This window comes from Mesoplodon mirus (assembly GCF_964341445.2).
Source record: "Mesoplodon mirus genome assembly, chromosome: 4".
In the NCBI taxonomy this organism is placed as follows: domain Eukaryota; kingdom Metazoa; phylum Chordata; class Mammalia; order Artiodactyla; family Ziphiidae; genus Mesoplodon; species Mesoplodon mirus.
The window spans coordinates 177,162,524-177,175,531 of NC_138979.1; the positions used below are offsets into that span (position 1 = coordinate 177,162,524).

Below are 13,008 nucleotides of genomic sequence, written 5' to 3' on the forward strand. Positions count from 1 at the left end.
CCAGCTGGCCAGAGATGGCCTTGCTCCCCTGTCTGGCGGTTAGTGCCAGCTGTGGGCTGGGCCTCACAACTCCAGCGGGCTCACTCAGCCTTCTTCACATGACAACTGTGGTCCAACAGGGTGAGCATGGAAGCAGACACGCCTCTTAAGGCCTAGGCTTAGACCTCCACAGGGTCACTTCTGCTACATTCTTTTTTTTTTTTTAATATTTATTTATTTACTTAGTTGTACTGGGTCTTTTAGTTGCGGCAGACGGGCTCCTTAGTTGCGGCTCGAGGGCTCCTTAGCTGCGGCTCGCCAGCTCCTTGGTTGCAGCATGTGGGCTCCTTAGTTGTGGCATGTGAACTCTTAGTTGCAGCATGCATGTGGGATGTAGTTCCCTGACCAGGGCTCGAACCCAGGCCCCTTGCATTGGGAGCACGTAGTCTTAACCACTGCGCCACCAGGGAAGTCCCCGATACATTCTTTTGGTTAAAGCACATCCTAAGGCCACCCTTCCAGATGCAGGGAAATAGACTCCACCTCTTGATAGGAGGAGCTGCAAAGAATTTGTGGCCATTTTAATCTACCGCATAGGTGAATGATCTTTTGAGTCCGTTTTCCTATCTCTTTGTTTGGAAAAAAGATGCATAATAATAATCGTATTAATAGTTATCATTTATTTGTCAAACAAGATTATGCAGATAAAAATCTTAGCATCTGGTTTAGTGCTCAGTAAATGGTAGCAATCTATAATAATAATAAGTATCAAGTGCATGCTCTATGCCAGGCATTGATATATATGACCAGCAATTCTCATAGCAACCCTGAAAGGTGGACATTATTATTCTCAGGCTCAGACGAGGAAGTCGAGACCCGAGGAGTAAAAGTAACTTGCCTGCAGACCCCCAGCTGGTAAAGAGCAGAGCTGAGATTCGAGTCCCCCTGCAGCTCTAAAAAGTGGGCTGCAGGGCGTAGAAAGAGAAGTGAGAGGGGCTTGGAGAATTGGCACATGGACCCCCCTCCAAGGGTGCTGGAGAAGGAGCTCTGGGAGGCACACCTAGCCCGTTAGCCCCCTGGGTGCTCACCTGCAACAACCATCACGGGCAACATCTCCTTAGAGGATCAGCAGTGGACACCTGGTGAGGGGAGGGGTGTGATGGGGACACAGGCAGTTCACTCAGATGCCCTTCTCCTGGCACTGGCTTTGGCTGAACTCTGCTGGGTTTAAGCATGGGAGCTGCACCTTAATCTAGAACGCTTTGTAGGAGTTACCGCTCCGCATACGTTCTTGCAGTGAGCCGCACAGCGACACTGTTTTTGAGGTGCTGTCTGTGGCTCCTTCCTAGAAGGGACCCTGTGACTAGCTGAGGTGCTAAACCTCCCCAAAGGGGAACGCAGAACAGGCCATCTTATTCCGAAGGACAGTGGCCAAGGCAGGCACCTGTCAGTGCCCCCTCCTCGACTGCCATCTCGCGGGAAAGGTCAGAGGACTCCTCTAGCTCCGTCCCTGCTCCTCCCCCACTAACTCAGCCCCCCAAACCCCCGACCCAGTACCTGATCTTGGCTTTTCAGATAAGAGCCCCAGGACTTGGCCACGGCAGAAGGAAGTGCTACAGGAGGCTTTGTGGCCATGCTGAAACAGTGGGTGTTGGATGCTCAGAATTGGGAACCTGAGCCCAGCCTGGGGGACTTTCCACCCCTGTCTGCACCCCTGGCCTGCAGTGAGTAGATAACACAGGCTTGATGGCAAGAGATAAGTGAGATGTTCTTGGCGGCACCTGGGTCTGCATCTTGCTTCTGTGCTTCCTGTTTGCGTGGCCTTGGGTTTATTTAACCTCCCTGGGCCCTGGGTCTTCATCCATCAGAAGGAATGGTAATAGTGCCTGCTTCATGGGGCCGTGGGGAGAGCTGGGTGATGCCAAGCGTAAGGTACTTGGCCCGGAGCGCAGACGTCAGCCGCTGTTTTCAGCTTCTGGCTCCTTACCCTCCGCTGAAGCACACTCTCAAGGAAATCCCTTCTGAGTTTTTTTCACAAGAAACACATGTGGTAGACTGATCCCCAGTTCTAGATGGAGCCCGAGACTGGGAGACTGAGGAATATCAAGCAGCCATGGGGAAGGAGGGTGGAAGCACATGGAGAATTAATCCTTAGCGAGCATCGGTGGAGACACGTGTATCCCATTGGGTGCTTTCCTAGGCAACGTCTCATTTACCCTTCCAACACGGAGGCGTGGGGCTTTGGTTTCATTTCTTGTTTCTGCTGGGTGGTCGTGGGTGTTATCCCCACTTACAGATCAGAACACTGAGGCTCAGGGAAGCCACGGAATTACCCAAGGCCACAGAGCTCACAGCTGACTGCTCTGGGCCCTCTGGGAGCCCAAGAAGAAATGCAAATTGTGACAGACTGTGACTCTCCCCCTAGCTGGAGGAGTTCCTGTCCGAGGGCTCTTATCTCCTTTCTTTCTGTCTGTGGAACGGGAGGGTGGAGAACGGGGTCCATGTCTCAGCGGAGTGAAGAAGTCCAGAAATAGTTACGTGCTGGGTGTGAAAGAGCCAATTAGACTGCAAGGCGGCATTGCTGGAGGTCCCAGTTGAGGCTGGCAACCGTGATTTGTCATTGCAGTCACCCTAGAGAGAGATCAGTGGGGGTCAAATAGTCCAGGAAGAAGTTGACAATCAGTGGCGTAGGCAGTCTATGTTGTACTGCGGCCCTGGCCCTCCACTCGTCTCTCTCGATCTCTCTGTCAAAAAGTCCATCCTTATGATAGGTGTCCTTATTGTTTTGTTTTATTCTCTTGTATTTTCTTTTGGAAAGATAAATGGTTGGTGGCATTTGCCTTAATGGGTCATGACCCACAGTTTGAAAAACACTGTTTTCCTTCCTGTGCCATTCCTGACACTCAGGGTGGCGAGGGGCCACTCTGCCATGTACATGTGCTTCTGAACCAGTGACCTGGCTTGTGTCCCTCACACATGTGCCCTACAAAGACAGAAACCCCCAGTTCGGTTTCAGTTCAGGAGAGTGCCAGCCTCAGCTCCTTCCTGGTCAGGGTCAAGGATCCAGCTTTGCTGTCTGCCTTCCCAGGGGCACCACCGGCTCCCCAGAGTTCCAGCAGGGGGGACCCCGGCGGCAGCCCAGAGTTCCCTTATTCCACACTCACTCCCACATATGTTCACTCACATGTGCGTTCACACACTTGCACACACTCACTATGCTCCGGGCAACAGTTCTCTGATACCAGTTGTATGTCCTACAATTCAGTTCAATTCTGACATGACTACCCAAAGCGAACACAGACCCCATAAGTTAAAGGGAAGGTCCCCAAAAGACTGCTTTCACTGCAGATGCCAGACACACGTGGGGTCCCTAGGCTCCCTACACTTCTGTCTGACTTGGTCACAAACATGACCCCTCTTTAGGTTTGATAATTTGCTAGGAAGACCCAGAAAACTCACTGGCAGCACTGGGCTTATGGTGACAGTTTGATTATAAAGGATACAACTCAAGAGCAGCTGAATGTGAGACACACGGGGGTGAGGTCTGGGCTGGGGAGGGGGACACGGAGCTCCAACACCCTCTCCCGATGGAAACGCGGCACGCACCCTCCCCACGTGTCAGTGTGTTCACCAGCCAGGAGATTAAATCATTGCCCGGTGCTTGAACTCAGTTTGCAGTCCCTCTCCCCTTTCCAGAGGTCAGGGTGGGGCTTTGGGTTCCAACCCTCTCGAATTATGCGACTATCTTTCTGGGGCAGCCCCTCCTTTAAGGTCCCACTTGAGCCGACTGTTAGCATAAACTCAGGTATGGCCCAAAGGGGCTCTTTATGAATTACTAAAGACCCCCATCACTCAGGAAAATCCAAGGGTTTTTGAAGCTCTGTGCCAGGAGCCAGGGACAAAGACCAGCTGTAATTTTTTTTTTTTTTTTTTTGCGGTACGCGGGCCTCTCACTGTTGTGGCCTCTCCCGTTGCAGAGCACAGGCTCTGGACGCGCAGGCTCAGCGGCCATGGCTCACGGGCCCAGCGGCTCCGCGGCATGTGGGATCCTCCCGGACCGGGGCACGAACCTGTGTCCCCTGCATTGGCAGGCGGACTCTTAACCTCTGCGCCACCAGGGAAGCCCCCAACTGTATTTTTTATAGCACCCACAGGCTTATTCTCACACACACACACACTCATTCTCTCTCTCTCTCTCTCTCTCTCACACACACACACACACACACACACACTCCTTCACACATGCTGGGTCCCATGGACCTGATGGGTAGGCGGCAGCTCGGCCTTGGATCTCTGAAGAGGAGCCAAAGTGACCTCTTTTCTTGGAAAGACGCGTTCCTGGGGGCATTCCGGGTCCAGGTGGACGCATCAGCTCAGTGACGCTGCCGCTTACAGCGGGCGAGGCTGTGCCGGGAGTGCAGAGAAGCATCTAGAGGAGAGCTGGCCTCCCGCTGGGTCCCCTAGGAGGGCCGTCCTTCCAGGTGGGGCACCAGCGCCCCCGCCCAGCTCGCATTTCTGCCCCAGAAGCCTCCCTCCCGCCTTCCTCTATCCGCTGGGTTCTCAGGCTCTCTCCACCCTGCCCCGCACGAGGAGAGGGGCTGGCATGCTCATTTCTGACCACGGTTCAATGACTGACGGGTGCATTGTGTCCCTACTCCCAAGAGGCCATCTCACGGAGGGCAGAAGCTTAAGCCAAGAGACTGCCCTCTGGGGGCCGGGGGCCGGGCAGCCGAGGGCTCAGGATCTAGATCCGAAGGGCCTGAGCTCAGATACCAGCTTCAGCACTTACTAGCCCTGTCGTCCTGGGCATTACCTGCCTCTCTGTACCTCAATTTCCTCATCTGTAAGATGGGGATAATAACAGCAGCCCCTCTCATAGGAGAGTTAAGTAAGATCATGCAATCTAATGAACTGGGGTTAAGGCTTGGGTAGAGGAGGGAAGCGATAATGTGTGAGCTGCTACTAGTCAATAATAACAATATTATTATAATGTTTTATTGACAATTATAATGACATTGTATTAACAATTATAATACTATAGCAATATCATAATATTAATAGTAATCAATAACAATGGCGGGTAATTTGGAGCATCACCCAAGGGGTGGCAAGACAGTGTGCCTTGGCGGGGGTAGGGGAGAAGCGCCATCTCTGTGCTTCTCCAGAGCCTCTCACGCTTGGGGCCACGTCCTCTGGAGGCCCCAGTGGCCCTGCTCCCCAGTCTTCTCTCAGCATCTTTGGCCAGACTTCCGGTCTTCCAAACTCTAGACCGGGCTCTTGGAGCCTGAGTGCGAACGGCTTAGACCCCTCGTGGGGACGAGGGGGGAGGGGAGGGGGGACACCGTGACCAAGTCCTTTCTCAGGAAAGGAAGGAGTGACCCTTCCTGGGGGGAGGACCAACCCTCTTCCTCCTCCCCAGGGGGAGCTGTGCCCCAGGAGGTTGGGGAGATTCCAGAAGGTGTCTGTCATCACCTGGAAGAAGGGACGAGCCTGGGTGGGGCCAGTGGAGACTAAAAAGAACATTTTAAAACCACAGAGTCTGTGAAAGGAATCAGGGGTCCCCTCCCCCTGATGGCCGTGGGGAGGGCACTGCCCCGGGGCTGCTCTGGGTGTAACAGTGGAAAACTTCAGAGTCACGGTCCCCTTAACTGAGCAGAACCATTGTTCAGAACAGGAGAAGTAAAAGTGACGCGTCTATAAACGCGCTGGCTCTGGTTTAGACTTCGGGTAGTGCTGGGTTACTAGAGCACAGATAGGTTCCTGGGGCTCAGAAGCATCGTTTTGTTTTTGTTTTTAATTTATTTATTTTTGGCTGTGTTGGGTCTTCGTTGTTGCACGTGGGCTTTCTCTAGTTGCGGCGAGCGGGGGCTACTCTTTGTTGCGGTGGGTGGGCTTCTTCTTGCAGTGGCTTCTCTTGTTGTGGAGCACAGGCTCTAGGTACACGGGCTTCAGTAGTCGTGGCACGTGGGCTCAGTAGTTGTGGCTCTTGGGCTCTAGAGCACAGGCTCAGTAGTTGTGGCACACGGGCTTAGTTGCTCTGCGGCATGTGGGATCTTCCTGGACCAGGGCTCGAACCTATGTCCCCTGCATTGGTAGGCAGATTCTTAACCACTGCGCCACCAGGGAAGTCCCAGAAGCATCATTTTCGACTAGAGTAAACCCACAGGAGAAGAAAGGGCAGGTCCCTCCCTGGGCAGGATGTATAGAACAGAGAGGGGCTGCATAGCGTGGGGTCTGGAGCATGGACACCAGCATCCAGGGCTGAATCCCAGCTCTGCCCCTTTCAGCTGTGAGGCCTTGGCCAGGCAAAGCCTCCAGGGTATGTCCTAGGGGCCAAGCCCATATGGGTATTTCCTCAGTTGATCTTCACACCAGCCCGAAGAGCCAGGTCCTGTTAAGGTCAGAGGGCACCTCAGTTTCTTCATCTGTGAAGTGGGGATAACAGCAAAACTCACGTCACAGGGTTATTGAGAGGATCAAGCAAGTGAATATATGCAAGGTATTCATAACAGTTCCTGTCACAGAAAAAGCTGCTGTGTATATTAGTTATTAGTTATTTTTTTTTCTATGGGGGAAAAATAGTGTGAATTGACTAATATCTATGATTGTTTCCAGCAGCCTCCCCCAGGGCATATGTGCTGGGGTGTGAGTTGAAATTCAACCCGTCCATTTGAGCTTTTCCAAGCGTGACCCTGGATCACTGCCTGTACCAGATTCAGCTGATTCCAGACCCGCTCCCCTCCCCCACAACTAACCAGCATCTCAAGGGCCAGGACTCAGGAATCTGCACTGATTTAGTTGACCCCCCTCGATGGACAAATGAGAAGTTGAGACTCAAGGAGCCAGGGCACATGGGCCATGTGACACATGGCTCTTGGGGCAGAACCCCTAGTTCTATCTCGAGATACTAGACTCCCCCACCTTGCCTTTTTGTTTCTGGAACATTCCAGATGACTTCCATCTCACTCTTGTCCTTCGAAATAACCTCCCCCCCAAATCTGACTCATGGAGTGCCCCCTTCCTCCATTGCAGACATTCCTGGTCCGCCGGGACAGCAGCTTGAAGCAGCCGGTGCTCTGTGTCCACTTCCCTTCCCCAAACGAGAGCTCATCCGCGGTGCTGGAATACACCATTAAAGAAGAAAAATCGAGTGAGTACCATGTCCCCATTCTGCCTGGAGCCACACAGCAGCGGCAGATGCTACACCCTGTAACCACAGACACTCCTCCCAGGCCAGAGGGTCTAAAATTAGAAGAAGGGGGAAAGCTTTCATCCGCTGAAGTTATTTGACCTGGTTTGTTTTGAACTCAGTTTATCACTCAAAGTCAATGCGAGTTTCCACTCACCCATGTCACAGCTTGATGGCTTTGCTTCCTCAAGGCCTCTATGAAGTTTCCTCTTGTTAGGTCATGGTGGAGAAAGGGAAGAAAAAGAGAGGACATGTCTGTGCTCCTGGGTCCTAGTGACAGTTCAGCACACACTCAAACCATGATCTTGGACAAGTCACTGAACCTCTCTGAGCCTCGGTTTTCTCATCTGTCAAATGGATATAATAGTCACTTCCTGTCTGTATCACAGGACCTTTGTGAGGGTCAAATGGGCAAGCACTTTGAAAGACAAAAATCCTGTGTGTGCCCAGGGCTGCTAGGAGCAGGCTTGAGCCTCCGTGGAAAAATGTTTGGGGACCCCCAAACAAGGGTGGGTTTGTACGCCATTGAAAGGGTTTGGGCTTCCCCCTCCTCTCGTGGGCCAAGCCAGGTATTAAGATCCAAAAAGCTTGTTGACAGAATCTGTAGACTATTCCAAGCACCGGCTTAGATCCTCTTACACATTGATCCAGGGATGTCAGAAGCTTTTTACTCTTGGTTAGCAGCAGAGTGACAACATTTAAAGAAGGTAGAATATTTAAGTATTTTATAAATATTATAAGTATATGATAGAAATATATACTTTAATCATATATTTACATAATTAAATGTTATATAAATATAATAAATGTTTTTAAAGTATTTATTAAATATTTTAGGGTGCTTGTTTCTCAAGAGACACTTGTGCCCGACACTGGGAAGATGCAAAGATGAAAAAGACAGAGCTCTGGCTTCAAGGCTCTCCCAGTGTAGTTGGAGGGTGGGGGGCAAGGTGGGTAGGAGAGACACAGACCTCAACACTTGCTGTGCAGCGTGACAGATGTAACTGCACAGGGACCTCTGGCCGAGGGGCACAGAGAATGCAGACCACGGTGGGAAGGATTCCGGGAGGGTGTCAAAGAGGAGGGAATACAGGCTGGCTCCGGAAGGGTGAGGATTTAGTTCAATTAAATGCTGCTTTTCTAGCTCCAGAGGTGGAGGAGAAAGCAAAGCAGGGGCAGTTTCCTGTTCTTGCCATACACTGAATAGGTGAAACAGTTCACTCATTCTGTATTCAACAGTTGATTATTAAGTGTCTGCTCTGTGTCTCAGGAGCTGTCCTACCATTGGGGACACAGCAGGGAACAAAACACAGTCCCTGCCCCTGAGAGAGGAGACAGTAAACAAGTGGGGAGAGTCATGCTATGGAGAACACATAAGTGGGAAGATTAGCCAGCTGTAGCAATAACAACAAAAAATGTAATGGGTTAAACCCAGAAGGGGCTAGTTTCCCAATCATGTGCAAGATTCCTGGTCAGTGGGGAAGGCTCATTCAGGGACCCCATCTGGAGCACGCAGCCCACAGTTTCTTGTGGTTGACTCCATGCCATATAGGCTGGAAGGCGAAAGAGGAGGCTTGTGGGCGGGTCTTACCTCAATGCCTGGAAGTAGGTGTGTCACTTGTGCTCACATTCCATTGGCTAGAACTTGCTCACATGGCCACACCCAACTGCAAGGGAGACTGGGAAATGTGGTCCAGACACCTGTCCAGGGAGGCGCAGAGGGGCTGAATCTTGGTGAACTGCTTGGAGTCTGCTCTCTGGGTAAGGGGTAAGGAGTGTGTGGGGTTGTTAATTTATACAGCAACCCTTAATGACTCCTGCCCTACAGCATCCAGCAGGGAAGACAATGTAGGGATCTCAGAGAGGAAGGAGAGTTTTACAGTTTCCCCAGACCAAATATATAGCACCCTCTGATGACTGCAGAAGGGGTGAGGTTGTTTGGGGCACCTGGGGCTGCACAGACCCTGGGTGTGCTTTTTTTTTTTTTTTTTTTTTTTTTTGCCGTACGCGGGCCTCTCACTGTTGTGGCCTCTCCCGTTGCGGAGCACAGGCTCCGGACGTGCAGGCTCAGCGGGCATGGCTCATGGGTCCAGCCGCTCCGCAGCATGCGGGATCCTCCCGGACCGGGGCACGAACCCGTGTCCCCTGCATTGGCAGGCAGACTCTCAACCACCGCGCCACCAGGGAAGCCCCCTGGGTGTGCTTTTGATCTCCTGGGAGAAGAGACAGCCCTCAGCCTGTGTGCTTATGGTCTTGTGCAGTCCTGCTACTTATTGAGAGTAGCCAGGCTCTCGGGGACCTGGCTGCCCAGACACCAGGTATCTACAATCCTTTAGAAGTCCAGGAGCCAGTTGTGCTCTTGAATTTCAACACTAACATTAGAAAGTAGCTGAAAGTGGGGAGTAGCATTGTGCTGAGCCTGTTTCACGTCAGCATGTGCTCTAGAAGTGGAAGGAGGGAGCGTTGCTTCAAGGGCAGGCTGACCAGGGAGGCTTCTTGGAGGAAAAGGGAGTTGGGCTGGACTGACGGAACGTCTGGAGGTTCTGCTTTCCTCCCTTGTCCCTGTGCTGCTTCCTCCACCTCCCTGCCCCATCTCCAGGGTAATCTCTTCTGGGTTTGCCCAACCCATCGACAACCTGGCTGCCCTGGGCTTTTGGAACTTGGTCAGGAAGCATGCACAGGCTCTATCTACCCCATGGAACCAGGATGTCATGTCTGCTTATGTGTCTCATTTCTGATAAGGAGCCCAAGGAATAAACCAAGGTGTTCGGGATGGAGGAAGCTTCCTTCCCTGGTTTCATGTCTTCCTCCCATGTGGTAGAATCCCATTTTCCATTTTTCATTTTTAAACCTTTAAAAATGTATGCTCAGCTCAGCTGAAAAGAGCAAACCAAACCCCCTTTGTGAAACATAACTGTTCCAAATCACGATTCGTGTCCATTCACTGTGACTACACGGATGCCATAAGTTTGCATGTGTTTCATTTCGCTTTTTTAATTTTACGCCACTGCTCCCCAAACCTCAGACCCCTGAGATCTGCCCCCAGAGAAACCAGACAACAGCAAGAAAGCAGCAGGTCGTGTGTTTCTTTGCCATGTTGCTTCGCTGCTTCAACCTTTGTCTTACCTTTCTGTTCAGTACCTGCCTCCTTAACGTGGTGTTTGAGCATGGACCATGGAAGCCACACAGCCTGTGTCGGATCCGAGCTCTGCCTTTTGCCACCTGTGTGACCTTGGGCACCTTGCTTAAGCTCTCCAGGCCTCTAAGGTGGGGGTGATAATGGTGCCTGCCTCACAGGGTGCTGGAAGGAGGAGTTAGTGTGTCTGAAGTGCTTGGGGTGGGTGGTACCCAGAGCACCACAGAGGGTTATAATTGTGTTGTTGTTATTGCTGAGCCTCCTGCAGGATTAAAGCAAAAGGAGGGGGCTTCCCTGGTGGCGCAGTGGTTGAGAGCCCGCCTGCCGATGCAGGGGACATGGGTTCGTGCCCCGGTCTGGGAAGATCCCACATGCCGCGGAGCGGCTGGGCCCGTGAGCCATGGCCGCTGAGCCTGCGCGTCCGGAGCCTGTGCTCCGCAACGGGAGAGGCCACAGCAGTGAGAGGCCCGCGTACCGCAAAAAAAAAAAAAGCAAAAGGAGGAGTGGAATAAGCCTGCACACAGGGTTCCAAGGCTCTGGGTAAATCACAGCCCAGCATGTGGGGCCTTCTAGTCCCTCCTGGGAGGAAGGAGCCACCAACTTCCTGAGTCCTCGCGTGGCCGTGGTCGCTGCAGTGGGGGGGTGGCCTGAGGAGGAAGCGGGCGAGGGAAAGGCCCAGAGCCTGGAACCGGGACCTTTTGCTGGGGTTCCCCACACAGAGCTGAGGTGAAGGAAGGAGACAAGGGGATCCCCCAAAGTGGGTGGTCAGCCTCATCTGTGACCCCACTCCGTTTGCTCTGAAAGGGAAAGACCCACGTGGACCACCTCTGTGCTTCTGTGTGCTTGGGTCACCCTCTAGTTCCTTGTGAAGCGTTTCTTGGCAAAACCCTGAACCAGTCAACTCAGGCTGGTTATGCTGCGGTGACAAACAGCCCTGCACTGCAGTGGGTTGTACACACACAGTAATGTGAGTGTATTTCTCACTCACGTCACCTGTCAGGTGAAGCTCTTTACAAAAACATTTCACTCTGCAATCCGGGCTGAAAGAGCAGCCCCCAGCTGGGGGCAGAGGGAAGGGAGAGAGAGGGCAGAATTCCAGGATGGGAGCCGAAAGGGTTTACTCAGAGGTGGCAGGTGTCACTTCCCATCACATTTCACTGGCCAAACAGGTCCGATGGCCAGGTCAGACTCAATGGGATGGAAAGTGTGATCCTCCCGCCAGCATGTGAGTAGCAGGGAGGGGTCGCGACTATTTTGAACAACGGTTACCATCTACTGCATCCCCGATTCCCTTCTGTGCTGCACCAAGGTGACAAGAAGGCTTTGCGCTGTCTGGGTCACCACTTAGCTTCATCAGGGACCCTCAGAGGCCAGATATGTGTCTGGTGGGTGGGGGCAGAGAACTGGCAGAAGAGACATTGGCTCAGGGGACATAGGAGACGAAGGAGCAGGACATGGGGTAGATGGAGGCTAGTCCCGCCTCCAGGCTCAGCCCTGCCCCTTTATGGCTGAAATTAGCCACCTGGCTGGGGGACACTAGCTACTTTTTCATTAATCTGCACCCTTGAAGATGGTGGCAATGACACATTCATGGGATGGCATTTTTCTGCTGGCCACCAAATAACAGAAAACCATTTGGCCCCACCTGTAGAAGAGGAGCTATGAGACAGCGGTGGATGATGTGGTCTGGCCCTTACAGGAAGTGACTGCCTGGTACTTGGCCTGAGCCACTTGGCTGAGTTTCGGGGGGCAGCCCCACTTCACTCCCTGCCTGTTCCCTATGCCGGACCCCTGGCTTTAGAGAGGCTGGCCTGTCGAACTCAGTTAGGATTTCTTCTTGCCCTGAGCAAATCTGCCACTCTTAGGGCTGAGGTTTTAGGCCAAGTAGTTGAATCGGATAGATACACTTGCACTTGGGAACAGAGCCCACCTCCTGGGCACACGCGGTGAATGTTGTGCTGATTGGTGCTGATGCTTATCACCGCTGGACTGGGGGGACCTTTTAAACCAAGGAAGGGAGAAATTCTAGATGAGTCCTCCTGGGCAGTAGAGATCTGTATGTATAGGAGGGCAGAGTGTCACCCAAATTGCCTTTGAGGTCCACACGGGAGATTTGCTTTCTGTGCTCTTGGGTTTGACCCTTTCACCAACTGACCCATTATCCTAGAATGAGATTGAACCTGTATTTGGAACAAAATGTGATAAGTCCATAAAAAGGTAAGGAATGATTATTATTAAAAGTCAGGGTTGGTGTGGAGAAGGCAAGGTCTTGAGATTTTGTCAGGGAGCAAGTATTGCCTCGTGAGCGAGTCTTGCGCTCTTGTCAATGCAAACCTTTTGAGAGCATGAGCTTTGGAAAGGCTGACAGTTCTAGGTTTTTATTCTATCCCTGTCACCTTCCAACATGAGGCAAGTTACTTAACGTCTCTGTGCTTCGGTTTCCTCATTTGCAAAATGGGAACATCTGCAACACAACTGTTGGAGGATTGACGAGTGAACTCAGGTAGGGGCGTGGGACAGTGTTGCCTGGCACAGAGAAGCACTCAGCATTGTGCTGTTGTGACTTAGAATAAGAAATATATCCATGGTCTTCATTCCCTGGCACAGAGCTCCTAAAACCTTTGAAATTGCCTAAGTGACAAGAGCCATAACTGTGTCTTGAGATTCAAAAGAAGCCCTTTCAACCACACCTGAGTTCATGTCC

At 52.1% G+C, this 13,008-nt stretch overlaps 1 protein-coding gene across 2 annotated transcripts in view; it reads left to right on the forward strand.

The window, feature by feature from the left end:
* RIN3 (Ras and Rab interactor 3) overlaps positions 1–13,008 on the forward strand; it is a 123,840-nt gene that overhangs the window by 48,641 nt on the left and 62,191 nt on the right. For both annotated transcript variants that reach the window (XM_082619530.1, XM_082619529.1), the window contains exon 3: positions 7,012–7,129. In XM_082619530.1, the coding sequence (XP_082475656.1) occupies positions 7,012–7,129 (118 nt within the window). The remainder of the gene's footprint in view (positions 1–7,011; positions 7,130–13,008) is intronic.